The sequence below is a fragment of the Anoplopoma fimbria genome, chromosome 15, assembly GCF_027596085.1.
Source record: "Anoplopoma fimbria isolate UVic2021 breed Golden Eagle Sablefish chromosome 15, Afim_UVic_2022, whole genome shotgun sequence".
Lineage (NCBI taxonomy): Eukaryota > Metazoa > Chordata > Actinopteri > Perciformes > Anoplopomatidae > Anoplopoma > Anoplopoma fimbria.
Window position 1 is genome coordinate 17,820,301 of NC_072463.1, and position 14,887 is coordinate 17,835,187.

A 14,887-nucleotide genomic window follows, 5' to 3' on the forward strand; every position below is an offset into this window, starting at 1 on the left:
GTATTGCATGAATGGGGTCCCCTGGTGTGTTGTTACCCATGTGTGATTGTATGTTGTTTCTACATAGGGGCCACCAGGAAAGGAGGGACCATCTGGACCCAGAGGCCCATCAGGGCCCATGGTGAGTGTGTGTGTGTGTGTGTGTGTGTGTGTGTGTGTGTGTGTGTGTGTGTGTGTGTGTGTGTGTGTGTGTGTGTGTGTGTGTGTGTGTTGTGTTTGTGTGTTGTGTGTGTTTGTCTCTTCGTCTTTGTGTTGTGCAGAAAAGAGCCAAATAAATATTCCTTGGAGCGTGCTTTCTTTCCTGATATATCTGCACCAATTACTCCTTTGGCTTTACAGTTGCACTCTGTTGGAACTGCACGTAAAAAAAAAGCAGACTGTAGTCTGTAGGCCTCTCCACTGGTACCAGGATGGTGCATGCATCTCATTTTCTTCTTCTGTAGTTTCGGGAGGTCTGAATCTACTTAATCCAGCCATCATGCCAACAGGCAACATGCCAGTATAGAATTCACACGCACTTTACCATCCTGAGTGCTTCAAGACCCATAAGAAGGGCTATGATATGTGTGTGTGTGTGTTTATCCCATCCCTGTTGGCTGGTGGGCATGTGTGCGTTTCCATCTCCTCTTAAGTGTTCTTGGCAGCTTGTGCCACACACTGCAGATGTCAAAGCATAAATCTCAACTTAAAGCTTGTTATACAACCGTTAATAGGGAGCAGGAGTTAAACGTCGCAATTACCGTTATTGTGCAGTAATTTTAGATAAACACTAATCTTTCTGTGTTTTTTCCTTTTTTTTTAAGGGAAACCCTGGAAATCCAGGTGTACCGGGAATCACAGGAAAACCAGGAAAACCAGGAGACACAGGAAACTCAGTACGTACTTAATAACAGGACACAAATAACGGTCACATGAATATTTTTAGGAGAGGTCAAAAACAAGGTTATTGCTTGTTCTGACACTGTTCTTCACGTTAACAGGGAGCTGTTGGCCTTAAAGGAGAGAAAGGAGAGAAGGTATGTATTGTTTTTTAAGGAAATGACCATGTACTGGTTATCATACATCACTAATGTGAAAAAACTGTGGCGTCTTTTAATTAAAATCTCTTTGTTTTCAAGGGAGACTTTGCGTCCCAGAGCATGATGCGCTCCATTGCCAGACAAGTTTGTGAACAGCTTGTGAACAGTGAGCAAACCTTTTCTTCATATTCAGGGAACTTTAGGGTCGTCAAAACATGAATCCAATACGAATCCAGCTGTTTTGGTTCTTCTTCTGCAGGTCAGATGAGTCGAATTGACATGATGCTCAACCAGATTCCCTCTGGGTATCGTAGCAACAATCCGGGGCCACCTGGTCCTCCTGGTCCCGCTGGCAACGAGGGATCCCGTGGAGAGCCCGGACAAGCTGGTCGACCTGGTTTCACTGGAAACCCAGGTTTACCTGGAAGCCAAGGAGAAAGAGGTACTTCATCTCTTCTTTTTCAAATGTATTTCAAGCAGGCAGGAAAATAATAAGAAAATTGCGAGCAATGATTTAAAGGCCATGGTAATATTGAATTAGTAGACTGTAGAGTTGGTCCAACATGAGTGGAATAACAACATAACAGCCTTACCTTGTATAGTCTGATATGAGTTAGCTTTGCAAAATATTTAAACATTTTGGATTTCCTTGTGTTTCATTTATGCCCTTTAGATTTCAACTCATTTCCAGATATTAGGGATTTTTCCTAAAACATGCTTTCTCTGTTTTATGTAGGTTTGGCAGGAGAGAAGGGAGAGAGAGGATCTCCAGGAACTGGTATCAGAGGACAAAGAGGTCCAAATGGGCCCCCAGGTAATACAAGGGGTTCTAAATAACCCAGTTTTGTTATTCTCCCATCACCATGAGGCAAGGATCACAAGTGACCACATTTTCTGTTGAGCAATTATTCTCCAGCAGCTGCAGACAGTCTGCTGGTCCCCCACTGTTCTGTTACAACTTAATCTTTACACTAAAACACAGTTTTAGTGACAGTTTTTTCACCTTTTTGTGGACCTTTCCATGTCACAGTACTCCAGTAAGTACAATTAAAATGACACATTCCAGCCCCTTCGTTTGGGCAGCTGCTCTGCATAGATTCTTTGCAGGGACCCCGCTGATATTTCCAGTTCTTTCTTTTCTTAAGGATTAATGTCTCGTGTATATTGAACTTCTCTACACACTGTGCACATTTGAAATAGAATACACTAAGTGGAAGGTATTTAAATTCATCATTAAGGAGAGAATTTTTGTGTCTAGAGTTTAGACGGTCTTCAGTCAGTCCTTAGTCAAGTACATGATGCAGTTTCCATTGTTAAAAATCTTATAAGACTGATTTGTCAGTTTGAAAAATGCTATAGCCTTTCCTCAGTTGATATCCAATATGTTCTAACTCTGAATGGTTCACCACTTCAGAAGACTTCCTTTCCCTAGGGAAGCTATTGCAAAGCAACAGCAACCTTTTGATGTCGACCCCACAACACCAAACACTGATGTGTCTGTTTCTGTGAATGAAGTGAGAATCAACTGAGGACCAGTGGGAGGAAGTCCATACTTATGACTCACTTTTGTGTGTGTGTGTGTGTGTGTGTGTGTGTGTGTGTGTGTGTGTGTGTGTGTGTGTGTGTGTGTGTGTGTGTGTGTGTGTGTGTGTGTGTGTGTGTGTGTGTGTGTGTGTGTGTGTGTGTGTGTACTGTAAATGCGTGTGTGTGGGAGAATCTGATTGTTGTACAATGAGCTTTCATTGGTGGCTTCATCGCCAACACATGGGCTCACTTAAGGACGAGAAAAAGAGAGAGAGGGAAAATTCCATCCTGAGTTTTTACCGTCTAGACGGGGCCAGGGTTCGGGGGTGGGGGCTCCACACAGTCCCAGACTTTTTTCTTCCTTGGTCAAGCTTTTTAATTGAGCCATTGAAAATTTCAAATTACAGTGCTGCAGCCCCGAGTTACCCCTATCAATTTCCACTGAAGATTTACGGGTGATGTCATGGGTTTTTTTTTGTGCTGAGCTCCAGACACAGCCTTCAACTCCAACTGGCCTCACTCACCTTCTCACTCACCTTTGCAGGGCCACAAGGGGAGTCAAGAACAGGACCCCCAGGTGCTTCTGGCTCCACCGGGCCTCGAGGCCCTCCAGGTCGCCAGGGCACTCCAGGGGTGAGGGGACCACCAGGACCCGCTGGATATTGCGACTCCTCTCAGTGTGTTGGCATTCCTTACAATGGACAAGGATACACAGGTACACTCAACACTGTCTAGGTCCTGCATGGTACTACATTAGATAAAAGACTAAATGTATGCAGACTAATTACATTTGCCACTCAGTGTACTACTTATTTATTTGACAATGTATGGAGATATGAAGTTAAGTGTTCCAGAGTACTGATGTTTGAACATAAAACTGTTATATATACATAATAAGTTCAACTGAGTGTCCGCAAAGACCCGCCCCGCTTACTGTAGCTACGCCTGTCAAGCTAGATCGTTCTTGCATGGAACAATATGTGGTTTTAAATGATAACCATCACAACTGATAGTAATTTCTGAGATCCTGAGTCCTTGAGATCAGATCGACCCACAGATGCCACTATGGGTAGTAAGCTAGTAAGCTATGCATGCTAAGATTTGCAGCTTACACTGAAGGAGCATATCTATGATTCAGGGATTGCCTCCACATGGCTCTCAATGTGCTGACGCCTGAGCCAGCGGCTAGCAACTAACGCTGCTAACAGCACGAACAGTGCAAACAATGGCAACAGTCCTGACAGAGCTAACACTGTTAACTTTCAGGGAAAAGGGAGGGTGGCCATAATGCTTCCGCGATGATAACATCGTTATCTGCAGCAACCGCGTTATCTGCAGCAACCGCCATATCAGAGCAATGCAGAATGGCAGCCATTAACTAGCCGATAGGGCATACACACAGGGACTCACTATTATGCACTTGCAGCGGGACCGGCTACGTAAAAACACATAGAAAAGCTCAGTTTATAACAAAGAAAGAGAGGCAGTGCACCCTCATTCTCTGCTCTCTACATAGCAAATTGTTGTTTGCTGCTATATCAATGCTCTGAATTTAGCACCTTTAAATAATATAAACCCACTGTTTAATCTATTTTTGATTCTGAAAAGGATAGAAATGAGCAGAAATCCAAAGCTTGACAGGCCTGCTATGCTTAGCTACCATTGCTAATGCTAAGCTAGGAGAAGACAATATATTTGGGGGAGGGGTTTAGTGAAGGCTGAAAAAAGGAGTCACGTTTCAAATATCTCCATACATTGAATGTACAATTTTAAAACTGGCTTGTAAAGCATTCTAGCTAATGGTGTATGATGACTTACATGAAATCAAAATGATACTCACACCCTCTTTGAACTATTTGCAGGTATGGCATAGTAAACGCTCTAAGTCACCTGTGCCGCTTACACCTGTTTCTGAGATGTTTGCCCACTTGCTATGGGGCATGTAAGGATAATCACCATGGACATAACTATTGAACACTAAACACAAAACATTACGAAAGCCCAAAAAAACCAGAACGGAGCAGACTGGCACTAACATGATCTCACAAGCTACAGTGATGGCAACCTGCTGGCCTGTTTGCATCTTGAACCACAACCTGCTGGGAAACGATAAATTAAAAAAAAAACAGAGACTGAGCATTTCTACCATGGAAGGAGCATGTACAAATACCACCCAAAACAACTACTAACCAAGAGGATTTCATAACAGAAAGCGATGTTAATGTAGCGGTGATATGTGTAAATAAAACTAATTTTTGTGCCTTGTAAATGATTGTATGAACCAGGACATTTCACTAAAAAAAAAAAGTTAACATCTGTATTGAGCTTGTGCCTCATAACCCTCTGCTTACTTACCACCAGCATAACCTCTGTTTACGATGCCTCTAGTGACTTAGACATCTCTGGTCTAGACTGAAGCATGTTCATTTTGTAATTTTAATCATCATGTTCTTTGTGTATGTTGGCCAAATCAGTGCTGAATGTTGCTCTCCTGCCATTTCCATGTGTTCTTTGTAGTATGAGCTGGTTATTTTACTACGTCTTATTATACCAATAGTTTGATGGATTTTATTGTAAATGTCATCAGAGTATTTGGAACAGTTTTAATTTTTTTTTTATTTAGCTTTTTATGGTACTTTGGGAAGCAATAGTAAGACACAAGGCATTTGTTTGGAATTCCAAAGTGCAATATAATTTAATTTGTATGCATGTGAAAAGATGAAGAAGGAACCCTTTTTTTTATTGGCCGTCCCAAATATTTTTCTAGCCAACAACTACCAGCCTGAACCAGTGGTAGAGACTATACCTGTGGAGCCAGCTGGAGAGTTTGAGGCGATACAATCACCCGGTTACTCACGAAACCAACGAGGAAAGAGATCACTACCACAAGACAAAACAGGAACACTAGCATCATAGCTACACTGAGCAGCTCACAGAAGGCATAATATTGAAATAACTTCCACGATCACGCATGTGAGGATGAAGTGATATCCGAAAAAAACTAGTACTTATATGGGTTTGATACCCCTGGCTATATTGAACATATATTTTTTTGACATGAGAAAGTTTAGCAAGATGAATACAAACTTACATGTTCCTTCATTACAAACCTGTGTGCTTGCTAAGTGTTCCCTTTAAGTGTCTGCTTGTAATATAACTGCAAGTGTTTATTGGACTCCAATGTGTAATGCACTAATCATGTGAAAACCAGCAGAAAGTATTTCGAAGGAAGTACAGTTTGTATGACTTTGAACACTATCCATGTTGTTTTTGTCAAACTTCAGGATGTAAAGCTGTTTCAGAATCTCCAAAGCTAAAATACAAAAAGATAATTCATTTGATCCCCAAAGATTTGTTCATTGTGATGTTTTGTTAGGCCTTTAAAACCAAATGATAATTTGACTTACTGTAACAAACAGTTATTTTTATTTTGTCTGTTACCAAAGGTGGAATTGCATGTTTGTGTTGTATATTTACTGAGGATTTCTAAGTCAGATTATAGTTGTTGTTTTCTATCTATGTAGTTTGGATTTGGTTGCAAGACTATGGACATAGAATTGCTTTTCCCATGTTTTAACTGCACATTTTGTGAATTCCACACAGCCTTATTTTCTTATTTATTTCTGAAACAGAAGAGGCATTTTTCAATAAAACTACTGAAAAAGCATTTGTTTCAGCTTTCCAGTCATTTTTGTCTTTTGATGTTATTTATTTAACTACTCACAGTATCTGTTCATTGACTGACTCCTCAACATGCAACCATCTCCCTTTTTATTCTAAACTCCTCCAGACGAAAAAAGAATTTATTTGAGTGACAAAACATTTTCTTCCCTGCATTAGGCCTCGACAAATATGCTTTGAAGTTTGAACCTTTATTTGTTTTGACAGCTAAAGATATATTTGAGCCAGAATGTCAGGTGATGTCAGGGCAACAAGAAGAGAAAGGAAAGAATATGAAAACAAACATTTTCAATATGTCAGCTGCTTCACAGTCTTTTACACTCACCCAGTTGGCTTCCGTCCTATCAGGTTGTAACGATTAGGAGTAGACTTCAATGAGGAAGCAATGCAAATGCCGGCTGGAAAAACTCACAAATTTCCACCCATTAAGCATATCTAATGGTGAAATGAGAGACGTATGAGGTAAGGAACAACTCACGCCATTTCTGTTTACCGTGACTAAGGGAAAAGCATGTCTGAGGAGGAGTTGTTTTTTTTTACAGAGGAGATAAGGACTAGGGGATTGAGGAATCCAACCACCACAAGAAGACACGGGATAAAGCCTTTCATTTCTAAAGTGTACAAGCATCTTATGGAGCACCTCATATAGATTTATATTTCATGAGAGACAGGAATTCTTGCAGGTACAGAACGACCATCTGAACAGCTGGTACATGTTAGTTGATAAGGAGAGGGAGGCGAGTCTGCTAAAGATTAGAGAAAGAGCTTACAAATAAGAACAAATATAGAGGACAGTCTGTCATTCAAATCTCTCTGCAGCAGTACATTGTCACATATAGGGGGAACATGACTAAACCCACAGGTAAGGTCTCAGTGCCCACTTCATGATGTGGCTTTTCTAAACCTAAACCTCTTACCTTGCAGCAACACTCTCACAGACATGCTTTGTTGAAATATGTTCACAGCTGTTCAAAGTGATACGCTGTTCTTTATTTCTCAACTTCAGGCTCTGATTTAGTTTTTTACGTTGTTCTTTGTCACCGTCTGAGATAGCGCTGTCTGGTTTCTGTCCGCTGATTTCTTTGAGTTTGTTGACAATCCAGTGAGCATCTGTATTCGTTTTGTGGCAAGAGTTTCAAGTGGGCTGTTCCAGAGTCTGCGGTTGTTACACATTTTAACTAACCTGTTTTATCTCTGGTTGTCTTCTGGCAGGCAACAAAGTCCTTCTTCCTAGGCCTATTATGGAGCGTTTAATCACCAAATTCAGGCTTGAACATGCAATAATAGATTTTTTGGGCCACTGACTCATTATCCACTTACAAAGTTGACATGGCTAACGGTTGCCTCCAGCATATTAAAACATCCAGCAGACAAAGTCCAACACTAGCAGTTACTAGGAGTAATGTTTCTGGGTACCGGGCAGATGCAAGTTTGATATTTACACTGCTTTTAGCTCTGTTTTGGTCTCCATTGACTCCTGAATGAAATATTTGGCTTTTTAGCTTCTAAATGCTCCACGATGTTCACCACTAAGTCGCTAACTGTGTCTTCTGGCTCTTTAGTGATAGGCAGGTATCATACAGTGGGTTTGTAAAAGATTAAAAAAACATTAATACGGTAGGAGCAATGAGACTGAATAAGAAAGGTACAGTTTTAAGCCTTACATCTCTGTTACCTACACCCACAGAGGTGTTTCAGTTCAGGCAGATTAGACCTCTTCTTGGGACGGTGTGGATGTGTAGCACTGTAGGCTTACTGAGGGACATCTTCCTGTTAGTCTCCTGTTAGCGCTGTTAAACCCTTTTGGGGTGGGACAAATTACACCTTTATCATTCTTATTGGTGGATGTAGATTTGTACCCTAATAAACTCCCATCAAAGCTCTGGCTCTCCTTCAACCTGATCAGCCATATTAACTGAAAACACCTGTGTGGTGGTACAAAGGCTTTAAAATCAATCAAATAACATTAAAGAAATAAAATCAAAACCACAAGCTGAAAGATGCAAAAATGTTCCACAGAGCTGAGGGGAAAATTCTCTGCGGATTCATCACTACAAGCTTTCACATTCCACATAGTTATTTGATCTATTCATCAAATAACATTATTGATTAGAGCAGCTTTAAACTGTTATTTTGATATTCCTGCTTCAAATAGTAAAAGGGAATGTGCTGAAATATCTTCTATAACTGCATACTGAGGCGCTTCACCAGAAGAACAGTTCAATCTTAACATATTGTCAATAACAATTATGTGAGATAGGCTGATGAAAGCGATATCCCTGTGTAAAAGGTCATATTTTGTGTAATTTCTTAAAAAGCTTTGGGGTGCTGTTGTAAAATGTTGGACATAGTCAAACTGTCCAAACTTTCAAAGACTTTTCACACTGATTCGGTATCGGTATCGTGTCACATCTATGGCAAATTCATATCAAGCATGTGGTGTGATATCAACGTAGTCAAAACACAGCATCCCAAGTTTCAAAGAAAGCAGAACTCACCACTGCGATTCATACGTTTTTGATTTACTGTGGAGCTCTGTAGCTGAGTAAAAGTTTAGAGAAGACTGCAAGACATTTTTCTTGTATCTTTTTCAAACGATTCATTTCCTGACATTAATCGATTAAAATTTACGCAGAATTTTTGCACAGCATTTTATAACGTTTCAGTGCCAAAAAGAATGGAAGCAAGCATGAGTGCTGGCCAGCAGATGACATGAATTAGCCTCGTTTTGAAAAGTAATCACAAGTGATTGAAAAGTTGAATTTTATTTGGACTTTTAGGATTGCTATGACAGCTACATGATGGAGATCACATGCTGTGGAACACATGAAAAGTATTCCTATTTTTTTTATTTTTGAAGATATGACATTAATCATTTCAATGCAGACCCTACATAGAGAGAGAACACAGTCATGAAATGGCCTCCTGGCAAGGCAGTAAAAATATAAATACACATTGCTCTGTGCCAACATCAAACCATGCACGATTACAGTGTTGACAGCTCTAAAGCTCACTAATTGAGGTGTCATATCTTGTTTTTTTTACCTGTACAAAATGTAAAGTAAGTGTAAAAACATATACTACGTTCTTTGCTTTAGTGGTGCTGGCTGATTTTATTTGGACAGAGCCAAACTAGCTGTTTCCCCAGTGTCCAGCCTTTATGCTAAGCTAAGCTAAGCTAAGCTGGCTATAGCTTCATATTTAGCATTCAGCCACAATTGGCACATGCTGTCACATGAGCTTCAACTGGCTGATACATGGGTTCCATCACACATGTAACAAAACATGACATACAGTGTCTTTCTACAATAGTTGAGCTGAGGTTTCAAACCTACAATGAGATAAGGAGCAATATGGGTTTTTGATGACCACTAATATCATAGCATCTTTTATTGGACGGCCTTTGATAAAAGCCAATATTCTGTTTAGATTTTACGTTTTGTTTTGTTTTAGTCAAAAAATGTATATTACTTTTGGCAGCGTGGACAAGCCTCTGAACCAGCAGTGAAACGAATGATCTCCAAGTAAAATGCCGTAGGAACTTTTATTAGTAAGGAGACTTTCGCAGAATCCCATCAAAAACTCAAAAAAACCAGTGTACGGTGAGTTACGACATTCCTGTAAACAGCACTATCATATCATACTGGGTAGCCCAGCTTGGCTTTCATGTGGTTTAGAGAGGAACTCGCAGCAAGGGAACCAGACCCAAATGTATATGAACTGCTTCGCCTGCAGCAGCCACCCATAAGGACGGAGTGGCTTTGATTCCTGCCAACCAAAACCTGCGGAAGGAATGATGTAGTACTTTTGAACTTGAAGGGGGGTTGATTCCTCAGAGGGCAAATATTCAGTCAGCATTCAGACAGTAGGTTTCCACTGACTGAGACGCCAAAAGCTACAGCACAGCAGCACTCCCCCTTGAATATGAGTGAGAAAGGGCCAACTGCTCTCTAGCTGACCTTGTAAAAACTGAGCTTTTATTGTGAAATATTCCTCTTTAAAACCTGTGTCCTTATTTGCCGTGTTACCTGCCACCAAATGTCCTCCAGAAGAGAACCAAAATGAGGAACCATGCTGCGTGTTTTATAGATAAATATCACACTTGATCCCTTCCAAAGGCCCCTTTACTGCTGCTTATAGTATTGTATAACTTCAATCACTAACACGGGAGACATATAACTCAGTCAGTGAGTATCTAACTAGCTCAGTATAGAATGGATCAGTGCAGTTACGCTATGCTTGTAATGTGTTTTTTAGCCTTTTGTTTTACACATGTGAAGCCTTAAAATTATTATGCTTCAGATTTCCGTTGTGGTGGATATGACATCACCTGTAGCCACGGTGATAACAGCATGCAATTTAATAATAACTCCCTGAGCAGCTCCTTTGTCAGAAAAACATTAGAAGAGCAACTAGTATATTTGTTTGCAGTGTTAGCACTAATCTCTGGAACACATGAATTGTGTTTCCTGAGGCTGCTTTGAATGTGCAGCAGCAGGAACTGTTATGTTTGCATTAGCAGTAACTTAATACAGTTCTAATGCGACAGTGGGAAAGTGACAAGTAAATAGTGACTCTCATATCAATGAGATGAAATTTGAAAACAGAGCGTGAATGGCGGACCTCCCCTCTTACAATAAAGAAAATCATAAAGAGAAAATTACAAAATGTAGTAGAATGAAATAAAGCATAAATAACATCTAAAACATAGTTTGATTTAAAGAAAATCTTTTTAAACTCTCTATTTGGCAAGGCAGGATAGTCTCTGAAAGTCTTCCACCCTTTTCCGGGCTCTGCCCCCTGCTGCAGGAGGCAGCACATGGAGAGCACAGCTGTGGAGATCACGAGTTTGAGGCCAATATGTGTTTTGATTCCTCTGCCTATCCCACAATAGGTTGCACCGATGTGTGTGAAATGTCTGACCTTTTCACTGAGTCAGCTTTGATGGTGTGTTTATTGAGAGATGAGGGTGGTCTCTTATGTCTTGTTGTTGTGACTGGAATGTTAATGAGGCGAAACTCAACTGTGAACACAAGATTACATTACATTACAGTCATTTAGCAGACGCTTTTATCCAAAGCGACTTACAATCAGTAGTATATTACATATCATTCACCCATTCACACACTGATGACAGGGCTACCATGCAAGGTGCCACCATCAGACTCTAACTAACATTCATGCAACATCCAGTCCACACCGATGGCAAGCCTTCGGGAGCAACTTGGGGTTAAGTGTCTTGCCCAAGGACACATCGACTGCCGAAGCCGGGTATCGAACCACCGATCCTCTGAATGGAGAACTACCTTGCTCTCCACTACGCCACAGCCGCCCCAGATAGTGGGTGAATGTTGTATGCAGGCACGTTATAATGTGAAATTCTTTTATATCCTGAATTCATCGAGTGTAGGTGTGGATGAACTCATCAACAAACTGATTGATCCAACATTCTCCTACACCTCATTCCCCCAAGTATTAACCAGTTAACATATTTATTTGTTCGGTTTTTAGGCTGTTTAAATGCTCCCAGGCAGCTGTAAAATATTTTATTGGAATAAATCTTCACAACTTTTGTCATGGTCCATCTGCTCCTCTAGAGCTCACTTATTTCAGCCTCATTCTCCAGTGTTCTCGGCCCAGTGAGGTTTTTCCAATACCACAAGCCAAACGATGCAGCAATCCAGAATCCTGCGGCAGCGCCTGTAGTTATCGTCTCATACTAACGATATCAGACATCCTTGCTGCTTCTCAGTGGTCAAGCATGAGTCAAGATTGAAGCGTGACAAACATGTGGGGAAGATGTTGCTGTGTCATCTTGTATTGAATAAGTTACAGCAACCACTTGTAAATACAAGAAAGACTGATTTCATGGAAGGACTGAGGAAAGGTTTAGTTGTTTCTAAAGTTTGTGGCACGCTACATGTCTGTCATCTGAAGTGGGGCGGAACAGGACACACGTAGTCATGCTATCGCTTGTTCAATGTAAAATAAGAGGAGATGATATTAATAGTGTGCCTTGGAGCATAGAGTTTGTTCTGAGGACAAAATACAGCCAAACGACTTAACACAGTTCAGCTGAGCTGCTTATAAACAAGCACTAAATGAAGAACAGAAATGATGAGCATTCCACATCCCTCTTCAGAGATGGGTACACTGAAATTAAAAACACTGCGACAGATAAATCCTAACAGAACGTAAGAAAATGTTGCATCCTGATCACTGCATCTGCCATCCATTCCAATGATCAGAGGATCCAATCTGTTACCAGGCCTGAAAGCTCACTAATTAACACTTATCTTGTTTGTTTAATCCATACAAAAATGTAAAAGGACAGGTTGTTACAGGAGGTTATTTCTTGTCCTAAAGCAGTGACTTCCTGGAGTCTTGTTGTCTTGGTTGCCCATGAGCAACAAAGCTTAGAGATGTTGATAGGCACAATGTTTTTATTTTGGACAAAACCAGGTTTCCACGTTTCTAGTCTTTGTGAAATTCTAAGCTAACCGTCTCCTGGGTATAATTCTATATTTAATGGACCGATATGAAATTGGAATCCATCTTCTCAACACTCTTGGCAAAGAAGCATATAAGCGTATTTCCCAATTGGTGAGCTATTGCTTTAAGTGTCTTCAGAGGCCTTAAGAGGAGAAACTATCCAGTATTATATTCACTTTCATTTCAAGGACTTTTAGGGGCCAGGGGGGTTCAAAGTATCCAGTAAGTCACAAGAAAAAATAACACACAAAAGAATGGAGACATTTTTGAAAAAATAAACGACTCTCTGTATCAGGTTTTTTTCCTTATTCCCTTTATCTTAGGATCGCGTGGGAGGTCCCAACCCAAAACCACTGTTGAAGATTAGTAATGGAATATTATCGAAAACTGATAGCTGACCCAGTGGAAATATAAAAAAAAGCTAAATGTCAGAAAAGCTGGAAAAGAGTTGAACATCGTAACCAAACATTACATTATTAATTAATTCAGATGTTTCTGTGGGAGATCATGTCTGGTTGTGTGGGCCGGCTGGACAGTCGGATCCTAAGCTTCCCAAAGGGCAGTGATGAAATATGCTCACTGGGGTCAGCGTAATGCCGCGTCACTGTTTCCTTGCACAGAAACTTGGAGAACATTCTCTCGAGTTTCCCCTCCAGGCCGCCAGCAGCAGCTGCTGGCAGAGCAGCCGTCATGATGACTTGTGAACCCCCAATGGAGGAAGAGACTCCGTGAATCAGCTCCCAGAGGTGTCGGGGTGAGAAGAAAAAGGGCCTGCTGTTCTGGGAAAGACCAAAAAAAGAAAACGTGTGTCAGCAACTGGTTATGTTTTCCTTTTCTTTTCCTTTTTTTTGCTGAGAGGAAAGTGGTATAAAGAACACATTATTGTTAAGATTTCAATATGATTAAAGCTGCTAAAAGAAGAAGAAAACTGTTTAAATGTTCGCCATCAAGTACTACTTAGAGTAATTACAAAGAACCCATTCAACTATAGAACGATTCCCACGTTATAATATGACCGCAAATACTAATAATAAGTTTATTACCATGAACTCTTAGACAGATCTAAAAGGAGATGGAAAGCATGACACTTTTTGCATCATGACCAACCGAAAATGTCAGCACTATATCTTAGACAATTTGGTTTAGCTGAGTGTAGACTGAAGTAACGATAAACTGGTGATTGTGATTTAAAAAAATGTTTAACTGAGTGAATATCACAGTCTTCATTTACAGATGGAGTTAAGCTGAAGTAGATTTTTCTTGAAATGAATATGACAGCTCATAAAAAATAGATGGTTGTCCTTAAAAAAAATACTACTACTACTATTACTACTTTGTTCAAGGTTACAATAAGGTTTCCCATCACTGAGGTAAGATATACAGTATGTGTAAATACAAGTTTCAGCGTTACACAGATAACCCAACTCAGTTCTGGTAATTGTCCATGACAACTGTTTAACTTATAATAACAATGTTTGCCAGAGGAAAGGCCAACGGGTCAACACTCAAACACTTAAGAGTTGATTCCATATGAGAGTGACCTGGAAAACGCTTTGGGATTCCCCAGGCAGAGCTGGAGGATATGACTAGGGCGAAGGACGTATGGGCTACCACGCTAAGTCTCCAGTCTATGTGACCCAGACCTAGGCTAAGCATCATTAAATAGATGGACGGATGATTGGTACTGCAGGAAAGGTCAGGTCACCTAAACAAGGATTTATCCTACAAAACCTAAGAAGCCTACGGTAAATTTCAGAACAGGTCAGCTGACGGGGATCTTCATTTGCTTTTTAAGTTCATAGACTACTTCAGAAACCGAAGCTGAGTCAAATTGATTTGTAACTAACTTCAACTGGCTCAGAAAAAGGCCTCTTGATGCCATTAAAGATTGGAGAACTGGTTTGTTGTGATTCTAGCTGAAAAGGCGTCAGTTCCTATCTAATAAAATTAGACCAGAACACTTGAATTAAGGCTTCTCTGTATTTCTGTGAGACTGAGAAAACAGGCCTAATTCCATCCATACTGCGGAAGTTAACAAGTAGTGAACAGCCAGCGGAATAAAACCTACTGGCACGGCAGCAGTTGTGTCCCACGCCGGTCATTTCATTTGGAGGCATTTAACAGCTTCACACTGAAGTCATTGTCGAACGTCTCCGTGGACCATGTTAGTT

General features: G+C 40.5%; 1 protein-coding gene across 2 annotated transcripts in view; it reads left to right on the forward strand.

Annotated features, from left to right (window-relative positions):
• Window positions 1-6,191, forward strand: part of LOC129103077 (collagen alpha-1(XII) chain-like) — a 54,038-nt gene extending 47,847 nt beyond the window's left edge. The window contains exons 57-64 of one of the 2 annotated variants that reach the window (XM_054613338.1): window positions 68-121; window positions 804-875; window positions 981-1,016; window positions 1,119-1,185; window positions 1,279-1,461; window positions 1,756-1,833; window positions 3,088-3,258; window positions 5,311-6,191. In XM_054613338.1, coding sequence (XP_054469313.1) covers window positions 68-121; window positions 804-875; window positions 981-1,016; window positions 1,119-1,185; window positions 1,279-1,461; window positions 1,756-1,833; window positions 3,088-3,258; window positions 5,311-5,459 — 810 coding nt within the window. In that variant the 3' untranslated portion in view covers window positions 5,460-6,191. Of the gene's footprint in view, window positions 1-67; window positions 122-803; window positions 876-980; window positions 1,017-1,118; window positions 1,186-1,278; window positions 1,462-1,755; window positions 1,834-3,087; window positions 3,259-4,405 lie in introns of both variants that reach the window. The other variant, XM_054613339.1, reaches the window with a different exon arrangement.
• Window positions 6,192-14,887: the final 8,696 nt, after the last annotated feature.